The sequence below is a fragment of the Myotis davidii genome, unplaced genomic scaffold, assembly GCF_000327345.1.
Source record: "Myotis davidii unplaced genomic scaffold, ASM32734v1 scaffold149, whole genome shotgun sequence".
NCBI classification, from domain to species: domain Eukaryota; kingdom Metazoa; phylum Chordata; class Mammalia; order Chiroptera; family Vespertilionidae; genus Myotis; species Myotis davidii.
Genome location: NW_006352194.1, coordinates 3,296,336 through 3,309,289, shown reverse-complemented (window position 1 = coordinate 3,309,289; position 12,954 = coordinate 3,296,336). Strand labels below are relative to the sequence as shown.

The window sequence follows — 12,954 nt, the reverse complement described above, 5'->3', positions numbered from 1 at the left end:
TAAACAACCCAGAGGCCAGCGGCTGACTCCAGGGTGGAGTTTCACTGAACAGCCTTTTATTGCCCCTAAAGTGAGCAGCACAGTCGACCTTCTGCCCTGTTCGGAGACTAGGCATGGGGCTCCCTCTCCTGTGGCCCCATTCTTGTCCTCACAGCCAGGCAGAGGGCGAGCCTCCCCGCCAGGGACTCTGCACTCAGGCGGCTGACTCACTGCTCAATGGAGTAGCCGGTGATGGGGCTGCCCCGAGTGTCACTGGGCGGGGTCCAGGTCAGGATGAGGCAGTCTGTGTTCACATCCAGGCACAGGACGTTCAGGGGGGAGCCCGGGGCCCCCATGTTCTCTGCTGCAGCATCTGAAACCCGGGTGGGGTGAGAGGGCGGACGGGGAGAGAGGGGATGGGGAGGCTCTTTCAGTCCATGTCCACTGGGCAGCGGCTCCCTCCCATGCCCGCCCAGCATCCTTTTCCATTCCCCGTCCAGGGGCTCAGGGCTGATCTTGAAGACCAGGACCCGAATAATAGCGTCCTCCTCTCAAACCACAGCATCTGGGCAGGGGGACTACTGGGGGCCACTCTACACCTCGCATGTGGACAATTGGTCTCTGGGCGTCAGCGGTCCCTCTGCCCCGCCCCCACTCACCTCTCACAAACACGTAGGTGCTCTGCTCCCGGGGCCCCAGGGGCGAAGGCACCTGGATTGTGTAGAGCCCCTCGTCCTCCTTGTAGGCGCAGGACACCTGCAGGGACGCCTGGCGGTCTGCATAGAGGGTCTGCCGGCGTCCTGAGGACCTCACCTGCCTCCCTGATGAGGAGAGGGGTCCCGTGTGAGCTCATGGGGGATCCCGGCCTCACCTGGGAACCTGCAGATGCCCTGGGGGTCCAGGCAGAGGTGGGGCTGGCGTGGTGATAGCCTGAGGCTCAGCTGGGGAGTCTGGGAGGGGGAGGTGGCCTCCAGGGCTTTGCCAAGGTGACCACTGAGCTCTCCAGAAGGCTTGGGGGTGGGGCAGGGCCCAGGGAAGGGGTTTGGGACCTCAACCAGGGGAATGAGGATTTAGGGAAACGGCTGGGTGGGTGGCTCAGTGAGCAGTTGGAGGTTCTGTGAGAACGTGAAAACAAGAGATGGGGCCTGTGTGAGGGTCAGGGGCTCTGTGAGGGGACCGGGGACCCACTGACGGGGCTGGGGCTCTAGGAAGGTGTGGGAGCTCCGTGAAGGGGGATAGTGACTGAATGAAGGGAGTGAGGGCTTGTTGAGGGGGGTTCAGAAAAGGGGTGGGGCTCATTGAGAGAGCTGGGGTGGCCGTGAGGAGGGTAGAGGGCTCACTGGGGAGTAGGGGTCATCGAGGAGAATGGGGACTCAGTGGGTGGGACCTTAGGAAGAGGAATGGGGACTAAGGAAGGGGCTCTGGGACTCAGGGCGTGGGCCCCACCCCAGGGCCACACTGCTGGGCCGTCCTGCTCTTTATCCCACTCCCAGGCCCCTCCCTCCTGTCGGCACCTCTATTCTGGAAGACCCACAGGCTGGGAAAACATCTACACTGGTAATTGCAGCTGTTCCTCGGGGCTCCCCGTGGCCCCTCCCCTCCTCCGCCCCACCCTGTCCTGGCAGGTGCAGCCTGCCCGGCTCAGACCTGCGGTGCTGGGGTGGGGTGGGGCGGCTGTATTCCTGGTCCTTTGGCTGTGGGCCTTGGTCACACAGGTGGGCAGGAGGTCCAGCCGTCCTCCTCCCAGGCCGGGCACCTCTCTGCCGTATCTGACCGGCCTTCTGCTGCCTTGCCTGTGCCACGCGGGTCTTCCAGCTCCCGGGTGGTGTTTACTCACCAGCACCCACCCCCGGACTCTGCAAAGCCCTGCACGACTGTCACAAGCTGCCCTGAACCCCCTGGTGCCCTCCTGCCCCCTCGCCTTGGCCTCTGTTCCTGTGGCTGTGGGTGCCACCGCTCACTCTTAGGACTGAGCCAGGGCCTGACCATGCCAGGCTCTCCATGGGCAGCGGCTTCCCCCCTCCTCCCAGGCCGAGGGCCCCTGAACGCCTGGGCCTCCCCCTGCCCTGCCACACGGATGCTCAGGGCCCAGGGTGGGCCACGGAGCCAGGGCTGCAGTCCCCCTTCCACGTCTGCCTCCAAAGGCTGGGGCCCGGGACGGGGGTCCTACCGTCTCGGAACCACTGAATGTTCTGCTCCGCGTCTAATATGTCTTCTGAAAATGAGCAGGTCAGGGAGAAGGGCTCCTTCTCGCGGGCGAAGACCGGTTTCAGCACTGAGGTGAAGTCCACGATGGGGCCGAACATCAGTCCTAAGGGGGTCCGACATGGAGGACAGAAGTCTCCTGAGGCCGCCAGCCCGGCCTGGGGCTTGGGTGGGAGCAAGGACCCTTCTGGGGTGTCCTCACTCTCTAGTCACAGTTCTCGAGGTGCTTTTAACGAGGAGGGGGGCCTGGTCCTGGGGTGGGGGAGAGATGATCTAGGTGGGACCAGATGAGCTGTAAGAGCAACCGCCCAAAGGTCACGTCCATTTGTCTTTTTGCCTTTGCTCTTTTCGCTCCGTTTTGGCCACTGGGCGACTGGGCGACTGGCAGCTGCCTTGGGACCCCCAGAAACCAGCCTGCAAATGTTAACAGCTCAGAGGCCAACCCATGGGGACATTCCTTAGTGGGCAATGGACGGCTGTATTCTAAAGGGGGGCTGTGGGCGGCCTGACGGGAAGTCGCAAGGCTCAGCCCTCCCCCGGCCTCCTTACTTTTAAAGATCTCCGAGTCGAAGCCGGCATCCTTCCCCAGGTAAGCTGAAAGGCAGAGCACGCGGAGTCGGAGGCGGTTCAGACCACGTTCCTGCTAGATTGCGGCAGCATGGCCCTGGTGTGGGTTCGAGTCCTGCTCAACAGAGGGGCTCCCCCTTGGGCTCTGGGAAAGCTCCTTCACCCCTCTGTGCCTCAGTTTCTACCTCGGTGAAATGGGGACTGCGATTCCGACCTGGTGGTGGTGGGGCTCTGAACAAGTGAATTCACGTGAACAAAGCCTCAGCCAGAGGTGCTCAATAAAGGGTTTCCTTTCCAGCTGGCGTGGCTCAGTGGTTGAGCGTCCTCTACTGGCTCAGTGGTTGAGCGTCCACTTATGAACCGGGAACTCACGGTTCAATTCCTGGTCAGAGCACATGCCGGGGTTGCGGGCTCCATCCCCAGTGGGAGGCAACGTCAATGATTCTCTCTCTCTCTCCCTCTCTGAAATCAATAAAAAATTTTAAATAAGTAAATAAATAAATGGCTTCCTTCCCTTGCCCAACTCACGGCCAGGATCACATAGTCTTCATAGAGGTAGAGCCTGGTCAGACCAGGGTTTTGGGGTGAGGTGGGGGGTTAGGGGATGGGGAGTGCTAAGGGAGCCATCAGGGGGCTTAAGGGTGAAATCCAAATAGCTATTGGCATAGACACCAGAGAATAGTAAGAACGCTTCTGGTCACGTAGTAAGTACCACGTGCCGCATATTAACTTAATTCCACAATAGGCCTGTGGGTTGGTGCCCTTATAACCCTCCTAGACAGATGAGCAAACTGAGGTATAATCGCCCAACCAGCCGGAAGCTGTCATGTAGCATTGGTCCCTGGGAAGAGGTCCAGGACCTGCTGCCCGAGGTCACACAGAGTCAGTGGAAGACTCAGGATGAGAACATAGAGCGCCTGCCTCCCAGCCCAAGGCCTCCCACGAGGACCCCCACAGATGCTACGGAGGTGAGAGCAGGGGCGGGGTGGGGTGGCAGGCAGTGGGTGGTCTCAGTGAGAACCTGGCTGGAGTCTGGGGCCCAAGAAGAAGCCTGGTGGATCCGAAGTTGCTGGCCTTGATGGAGAGGGTAGCGGGGTCTGGAGGAAGTGAGGGGAGGATGGGCGGGCAGAGGGGGCGGGGCCTGAAGCCTGACCTCGGGCTTGATTCTGGGCACAGCCAAATGGGGCACTGGGAGTCGGGGGGAGGGAGTTGGTGGGTTTGGCCTTTGCCCCTGAGGAGCCCTCAGCAGGGCAGGCAGGGCCAGGTCACCCTCAGGGGCCCTGAGCTGACCTGCACCCAAGCCCAGCCCGACAGGATAAGCACTCTTCGGAGACGGCTGTCTAGGTTGTGCAGGCTGAGGGCAGGGACTCCCACTTGCTCCAAAGAACCCAGGGAAGCAAGCATCTCCTTGGCTGCCCTGGTCACCTGATCCCCGGCCGAACACCCCTGCGCCGGGGCCTTTCCTGGAGCCTGACCGCAGACTCAGGCCCTCATCTGCTCATCCTGGGTGTGCTGTGGGCCGGCCTGGCCGGTGGGGGCGGGAGGACTTACTGCGGACAAGGACTTTGGCGAAGGAGGAGGCCTGGCCGTAAGCGTTCTTCACCTTCACCGTGTAGGTGCCTGCGTCCTCCATGGTGCACCTGAGGAGGAGAGAGAGAGAGAGAAGTGCCCCCCAAGACTGCTGGGCTCTCTGGGAAACCCAAGTCCCCAGCTGTGGGTGCAAAAGGTGGGGCTTAACAGGGAGGCCTGGGGCTGGGGAGACTTCAGGCTCTGGCTCGGCTCCACCTCTGAAACGCCGTGGGCCTGTGGGCTGGCCACTGCCCCCTCCATGCCGTGTCCACCTCTGGGAACTGGGGAGCTGACATCACCTAACCCCTCTCAGGTGACAGTGCTCTGATGCGATGATGGTTATTGCTGACTCAGCAGCAATAGAGAGGTTGGGTGCCGAGCCCAGAGTCACACAGCAACTGGAATTCAACCAGCTTTAGGGTGGAAAGCCCTCTCCCAGGCATGGCCTCCCCCATCAACACCTGCAGATCAGAGGCCTGGAGCAGGCTCCGGGCACAGGCTTGCCGAGACACACTGCCAGTCCGTGGCAGAACTGGGCCCGATGCCCAGGTATTCTCAATCTCAGGCCCAGGTCTCCCCACCACCCAGGCCAACCCTGTCATGTTCGCAGTGGAGGCCTGGGCCAGCTCCATCCCAGAGGCACCTAGTGACAGAGTAGTTGGCAGGATGGGGCCCATCTGGCACCTATCAGCCAGCAGAGAGGCCCCTCGGTGTCCCCTCTCCCCCGCTGGCAGCTCAGGGCAGGGATCCCTCTTGTTTTGAGAGCCAGTCCCACCTGCCTCTACAAGCACCCCCCACCGCCACCCCCAGGCCTGCCTGCCTTCCCTGGCTTCGCCACCCAGGGACACCTCCCTCTGTAGCATTGTATGGCCAGGTGTTGATCCGTGTGCCCCTCCATTGCTTCGGAGGGTAGGATCGGCGTCCGGCTCACACCCGTGTCTCTGAAGCCCCAGCTGGTTGAAGTAGAGCAGAGGTCCTCAAACTTTTTAAACAGGGGCCCAGTTCACTGTCCCTCAGACATTCCACACATGTGCACTGCGGGCCCGGGACGAGTCGGCTGCTAGGCAGGACAGGCAGCGGCGGCAAAAACACCCGGCGGGCCGGATAAATGTTTTCGGCGGGCCGCAGGGGGCCCACGGGCCGTAGTTTGAGGACCCCTGAAGTAGAGGGTTTGGTGTATGGGGAGGAACCCAGATGGAGGGAACTGGCTCAAACGCCGGCCCTGCCCTGTGAAAGCTGTGCAGGACCCTGACCTCTCGCAGCCTCTGTCTCCTCACCTGCCACAGACTTCCCTGCAAGAACAGTGGTGGGCTCTGCCCCTGACTATGCAGCACCGAGCACAGGGCTTGGGGCTGGGAGGAACCAACACATGGCAGCCCATGAGTCATGCATACTTGGGGACTGCTTACGTGCCTTCCCCCACACGCGTGGTCTCTTCCTGCAAAACCTAGCTTTAGACTCACCATCTCCCGAAAGGCCTAACTCCCCCTTCCAACTGCTTCCCCTGGCACTTGTGTGTGTGAGTGCATGCACATGTGTGAGTGTGTGCGAGTGCATGCACGTGTGTGTGTGAGTGCATGCACGTGTGTGTGAGTGTGTGTGTGAGTGCATGCACGTGTGTGAGTGTGAGAGTGCATGCACGTGTGTGTGTGAGTGCATGCACGTGTGTGAGTGTGTGTGAGTGCATGCACGTGTGTGTGAGTGTGTGTGTGTGAGTGCATGCACGTGTGTGAGTGTGTGTGAGTGCATGCACGTGTGTGTGAGTGTGTGTGTGTGAGTGCATGCACGTGTGTGAGTGTGTGTGAGTGCATGCACGTGTGTGTGAGTGTGTGTGTGAGAGTGCATGCACATGTGTGAGTGTGTGTGAGTGCATGCACGTGTGTGAGTGTGTGTGAGTGCATGCACGTGTGTGTGTAAGGACTTGTGGTTTCTCTCCCCCCGCAAGGAGCTCTCCCAACTTTCCTCGCTCAGCATTCAGTCCTTGCTACTAGCCTCTGGCCCACGTTTCTCGTTGTGTATTCCAAGGCATTGGAACCCCATGGGGTTGTGTGTTACATACTGATGCCTGGGCCCCACTCCACACCTACTTCATCTGAATCTCTGGGGGTGAGAGGAGGGTCCTTCCACGAATTGGTGTTTCAACAAGCACCCCAGACACTTCTGAAGATGCTGCGCGCTCCGGAAACAGCTCGGAGGAAGGGTTGGGACTCCTGCTTCAGGGGTATGGGGCCTGGGGCTCATGGCTCTGTCTCACCTCCTAATCTCCAGGGTCAGCAGCCCGTAGTTGTTGGTGATTCGGTACTTTCCAGGCGGGGAGAGGCGGGGATCGATTTGCATGTCATTTTTGTACCTGGGGAGACACAGTACATCGAGCTGTGGCGGGCAGTGTGGTTTCGAGCGAGTGGGAAGGATTTGGAGCCTCTCGGACCTGGGTTCCAACCTCAACATTGTGCTGCTTACTCGCTTGTGTGATCCTGGGCAGCAGTTTCACTGATCTGAACCTCGGTTGTTCTCATCTGAGAAATGGGTGTAAGCAAGGCAACCAACCTTGAAGGGTTGTTACACCGATTAAATAGGATAAGATGTGGAAAGCTTTTCTCCAGCGCCCTGAACATTATAGATGCTCTCAAGTTCATTCCTCTACTTGGGGGCAGAGAAGAGGGGGCATGTAACTAGGGATAGCTGCTCCTCCCCATATCGGGGTACCTCCAGGGAATAGGCCCTAGATTTTCTCTCCTCTGAGGCAGGCAGCCAAGGAAGGAACGCCCATCCCTACCTCCCTCCCTGCCGACCCCTCAGAACAGCGGCTCTTTATCTTGATTCTTGAAACACTAGAGGCAACTTTAAAAATCTCCATGCCCAGCCCTAACCGGTTTGGCTCAGTGGATGGGGCATCGGCCTGCGGACTGAAGGGTCCCAGGTTCGATTCCGGTCAAGGGCATGTGCCTGGGTTGCGCGCACATCTCCGGTGGGAGATGTGCGGGAGGCAGCTGATCGATGTTTCTCTCTCATCGAGGTTTCTAGCTCTCTGTCTCTCTCCCTTTCTCTCTGTAAAAGGTCAATAAAATATATTAAAAAAAAAAATCTCCATGCCCAGATTTGAAACATAAGAATTTAGGAATTGGCATCAGAAACTACTAATTATTCTCCTACAGACATTCTCCTCTTAAACTAAAGGGACAGAAATGATCCCTGAGCCCCTAACTATATAGCATCTTTCCTAGCCTCTTTTTCTGGTAGGTGTAGCCATGTGACTGAGTCTTGTCAACAGAAAGGAAAACAGGTGTCATGTGGCTGCTCCCGCCTCTTTCTGTGTCATCTCCTTCCACCCCGAGGCAGACTGTGGCCGGGATGACTGCCGTCTGGCAGAGGGAAGACCAGGCCTGATCCCTGAGTAACCCGGGAGCCGAGATGCCACGGCAGCCCCACCCTGTCTACATCAGACACTTTTATGGAAGAAAAATAAACTATCTTATTTAAACCATTAAAAAACTCTCCTTGCCCAGGCTGCACCCCAGAATTAAAATCAGAATTTCTGGAGGTGGGACCTGGGCATCGGTGTGCTTGAAACACTCAGGTGATTCCCAAAGGTGGCCCAGCGGGTTCCCTCTGCCCCTGGATGCCGCTGCTTGTGTCCTGTGCACCCTGGGTCCTGCTCTCCCCTCTGAGGTGATGGTCTTGCCTCTGTCCATAGGCCATTGCGGGAGGTCTGGAGCCTGAGTCAGGGCTGGTAGATGAAAGTCTGTGAAGGTTACGAGGCCTTGACACATATTGCTGTGTGACCTCGGGCAAGTCAGTCCCCCTCTCTGGGCCTCTCTGCGACTATGAGGCTGTTGCATGGACATTCTGCCCCAGTGGTGATTGCAGTTGACAGCAGGCCTCAGCCGAGAGAGGGCACCCTGGCCTCAGTGCATTGCCTTCCTTGGACCTGGCTCTCCCACGCCTTGCCCTGTTTGTCTCCATGGCAACCAAACAGTGCCCTGCCCACGCTCTACCACATAAACCTCAGGCTACACCCTCTTCTGAAAGGAACCCAACTAGGTCTTCTGTGGGGAGGTGGTGCCTCATCTGCGTGCCCAGCCTCTCCACCTCTCCCAGGCTTGGAGGCCAAGGTCAGCCCCGCCCCCTCCTCTCCACATCGGGACATTCCAGACACCTCAGCCTGGCCAGCTCTGGGAATGACCTGGACTGCCAGGGACCTCGGTGCTCATCTCGCCCTCTCTCTGGGCTTCTCCTGCCTGTACAGTGGGCCCTCGTTGGCATGGGCTGTGCTGATGATCCCAAGTGGCCGCCAATCATAAAATAGCATTAAATGAGACAGTGAGGGCAGACGCCCAGCCCAGAGCCTGGCTTAGAGATGGCCACATAAAAGAGTTCTCAAAGTTTATATTTTTCTTTACATATTTGGTGTTAGAGTTTAATTTTTAAGGCTGCTCGGCCTAGGAGATTGATTCTGGAATCAGGTAGAATCATGTCCAGGGCCCGCTTCTGCAGCATTAACATGGCCGGACGGGGGCCTGGCCTACCCTGCCCTGTTGTTGGCCCTGCATTCAGGAAGTGCTCAATAATTGCTGAATGAAGGACGCTCCTGACAAGCCTGGTGGGCCAGGATCTTCCTCCCGGCCTGGGGGCTGGGTCTCTCCTGGGGCCTGGACAGAGCTCTGGAGGCCAATCCCAGGATGACGTGTGGTCCTGTGGGAGGTGATTGATGATGGAAAACCAGCCCCCGAAGCCAGGAGCCACAGACGCCACCTGAGTCCCTGCAGCGGGAGGTGGGCCGGGCCTGGCTCCCACCCCTTACAAACAAGGAATGCTGTTGTGGCAACGTCGCCCTGCTGTGGCAACAGTGCTGGCAGGGGTAGAAATGAGCCCCTTGTGGAGAGGCTCCCACAGAATGTCTCCGAGGTGGGCCTCAGTGCCAGGGCGGGCAGGGCAGGGCTGGCTGCTGGGCCAGGACAGCTGAGGCCTGACCCCCACTTGGCCCAGCCCAGCTGTCGGACGCGGTCCTCCTACGGGACCAGAAACTTGCAGGCAGGCACTGCTTTGGACCCCACAGCATTCCAGTGCCCTGCATGGTGCCTGGCACACTTGTTTGAATGAATGCCACCTGGCAATGGCCTGCCCCAGTGTCAACACCCTCAAGATGCCTTTCTTGAGTGCTCCTGGCCTAAGTGCTCTCTATTTCTCTGACTTCCAAAGCACTATGTGTGCTTTAAAGAAAAAGAAAAAAGAACTATAATTATGACGTTCCTACTCTCTCGGCCATGGAAAGAGCTATGGGCTGGAAGGCAAAAGACCTGAATTTGAATCCTAGGACACACGGCCTCTCTGAGCCTTGATATCTTCATCTATGAAATGGGGACAATAGTCCCTCCCTCATGGGTGGCCTCGAGGCTCAAATGAGAGAAAAGTGCTGAGTCAATGTAAAGCGGGTTCAAGTATTAGGTGTTGCTTTTTCTTTTGTGACCTCGTTTTTTGTGTGCTTATCTTCTCTCTCCTCTAGACCATGGTCTGTTCACCCTCTAGATCTGGCTTATGTGGCACCTCCTCCGAGAAGCCTTCCTGGATCCTCCAGGTGGAGGTAGCCACTTCCTCCTCCATCTTCACGCTTTTAGCTCAAACGTCACTCATGAATTCATTTCTGTGTGTCGATGTTTCTCTTCTGGGCTGAGAGTTCCTCCAGGTGAGGCCGTGTCTGAGTCATTTCTATACCTTGGTGCCCGAGCCAGGGCCTGGGACAGAGTATACTTCTTGTACATATTGGCTGAAAACCCTTATCTTCCAGTGTGAGTGATAATGGGCCTTAGACTCAGGGGAACTCAGGAAGCAGTGGGCTCAGCTGTGTGAAGGACATGCCTCCTTCAGTCATAGAACCGAGAACCCAAACATGGCCATGCCCACTCCCATCTCCACCAGCTTGTTCAGGAGACACCTGCCAGCCCCCAGGAATGACATCTCCTGCTTTTCGAGCACCTTTCAAGTTCTGAGAGCTTCCACATTGTTGTGGCATTAGATCCTCAGCACATGCAAGCTGGACAGGAGGTCTTCAACCCATTTTACAGAATAGAAAACTAAGGCAGGACTGGAGAGATTAAGAGATGTAGCTAAGATCACACAGTGAGTTAGTAGAGGGAGAGAGAGCTAGGGCTGGAGTGTAGGGTTCCCACTCTAGGCCTGAGTTCCTCCTTGTAGGGCCCCTGTCCTCCCCGCCCCCTCCCCTGCTCCCCTGCCCCCTTCCCTGCCTCCTGCCCGCATCCTCTAACCCTGGAGATCCCCAGCTGGGAGCAGCTGCCTTCTCATGCCGCCAGAATCGTATTTTTACAAGTGCTGGCTCCCTGGTGGCTCAGTCTTCTAGCCCCAGGCTGGCTGGGAGGCAGCTAAGAATACCCGCTTCTGAGCCTCCCCAACAACTGCTGCTCTGTTTGGGGTGGGGGTGGGGGGGGGTTGGGCAGGGCTGCAGCTTTTCTAAGGCAGCAGGAACTGCTGCGGGAGGGGCTGGGCTCCTGGAGGATGTTGGGAGTAAGGAACTCACACTCACGTAACCATAGAGATGAGGCGAGGGCCCTCCTCTCCGGCCCCAGTGTCTTACCAGGTGACCTGGGGTGCCGGCGAGGCCTGGATGGTGCAGGTCAGCAGGACCGTGGTGCGCTCCCAGACGGCGTGGGAGCGAAGTGGGATCCAGAACCAGGGCCCGCGGCCGGAACACAGCTCCCTCAGCTCCTTGGCCTCCCGAACCTTCTCCTCTGTCTGGAGGCAGGAGCAGGTCCGTGACCCCTCTGAGCCTGGGCACCAACTCCCCCCCATCTTCACGGCCACCTCTCCCCGACACCCGGCTCTGGAGTCAGATCCACGGGAGCTGGAGCGTTCAGCAGCATCGGAGAGGCAGTGCGGCCCATGACCCGTGGACCCAGCGGGCCGGGGTCACGGCCGACCTCTACCACTTCCCCGCTGTGAGACCATAGGCAAGTCCTCAGGTTCCTCTTCTGCAAAATGGCTGATAATAACATTCCCCGCCCTCCTGTGGGGCTGGAGTGAGGACCCAATGAGTTAATATGTGAAAACCATGGGCATTGCTCTCCTGCCCAGGGAGGGGGTACAGAGTGTGACTTCAACCCCTGACATTTGTCAGGAATAGATTTCCCGAGGGCCTGCTGAGTTCTGGGCCTTGGGAAAGTGACGTTAGAAGCTCAGTCTCATTTAATTCACTGCTCAGCATGGGGCTGGTACAACCACAGACATCTATTTTGCAGACGAGAAAGCCTCAGGAGGAATCAGTGGTTTGTCTAAGGTCACACAGCTGGGGATGGGGCACCGGGGTTCAAACCCAGGTCCACGTCCAGGGCCGGGGTTCTTTCCTGATGTCCAGCCGCTCCTTGAGAAGCGGGTAGAGAGCCCAGCTGGTGTGGCTCAGTGGTTGAGCACCAACCTATGAACCAGGAGGTCACGGTTTGATTCCCGGTCAGGGCACATGCCTGGGTTGCGTGCTCAATCCCCAGTAAGGTGTGTGCAGGGTGTAGCCAATCAATGATTCTCTCTCACCATTGATATTTCTATCTCTCTCTTCCTCTCCCTTCCGCTGTGAAATCAATAAAATATATTTTAGAAAAAGAGAGAGAAGGGGGTAGAGTGAGGTGGGTGGCATGCGATGGGTCCCAGGCCTCAAGCCCCTGGGGTCCCCAGCCCATCCCCTCACCCGCCGTCTCAGCTCCTTCCGGTCGCGGCTCTGGCGCAGCAGCCACTGGGTCCGGAGGAAGGCGATGTCGGTCCTCTCCAGGTCATTGCCGAAGCCCACGCGCCTCTGTCCTCGCTCCTCCAGCTCCACGGTGGAGGTTTGGCGCCTCAGCTGGGCCTCCCTGTGGCGACAGAGGACTCAGTGGCTGAGGACCCAGAGTTGGGGAAGGGCAGTGCCATCCCCACGCCCAGCATTGCCACCTGTATTTTACGCTCCTTGAGGACAAGAGCAACTTTTAATCCTCTCTTGCCTCCAAAATACCGTGCCTGGGCCCTGCTTACAGAAGGTGCATAATAGCTGCTCTCAATATGGTTTGCAAGGCCCTTTCACAAACCACTGTCCCTCCTGTTTTCACTGCAACTAAGTGGACAGGCATTAGTCTTGCCATTTTATTTTATTTATTTCTTTTTAATATATTTTATTGATTTCAGAGAGGAAGGGAGAGGGAGAGGAAGAAACATCAATGATGAGAGAGAATTATCGATCGGCTGCCTCCTGCAGGCCCCCTCCTGGGGACTGAGCCTCAACCGGCAGCTGCTGCTCTGTTTGGGGGTAGGCATGTGCCTGGGCTGGGAATCGAACCACAACCTCCTGGCTCATAGTTCGACGCTCAACCACTGAGACACACCGGCTGGGCTAGTCTCGTCATTCGACAGGACAGACACCGGCGGCTCAGTGACTTGCTTCGGGTCAGCCAGGAGAGCCTCAACCGGCAGCTGCTGCTCTGTTTGGGGGTAGGCATGTGCCTGGGCTGGGAATCGAACCACAACCTCCTGGCTCATAGTTCGACGCTCAACCACTGAGACACACCGGCTGGGCTAGTCTCGTCATTCGACAGGACAGACACCGGCGGCTCAGTGACTTGCTTCGGGTCAGCCAGGACCAGGACCCAGGCCCCCCCG

The 12,954-nt window shown here is 58.2% G+C and overlaps 1 protein-coding gene across 1 annotated transcript in view; it reads right to left on the bottom strand.

The window, feature by feature from the left end:
* MYOM3 (myomesin 3) overlaps nt 1–12,954 on the bottom strand; it is a 76,697-nt gene that overhangs the window by 56,890 nt on the left and 6,853 nt on the right. The window contains exons 4-11 of the mRNA XM_006777545.2: nt 12,014–12,173; nt 10,910–11,067; nt 6,575–6,670; nt 4,303–4,391; nt 2,734–2,778; nt 2,150–2,290; nt 639–800; nt 211–352 (exon numbers count right to left, since the gene is read on the bottom strand). Coding sequence (XP_006777608.1) covers nt 211–352; nt 639–800; nt 2,150–2,290; nt 2,734–2,778; nt 4,303–4,391; nt 6,575–6,670; nt 10,910–11,067; nt 12,014–12,173 — 993 coding nt within the window. The remainder of the gene's footprint in view (nt 1–210; nt 353–638; nt 801–2,149; nt 2,291–2,733; nt 2,779–4,302; nt 4,392–6,574; nt 6,671–10,909; nt 11,068–12,013; nt 12,174–12,954) is intronic.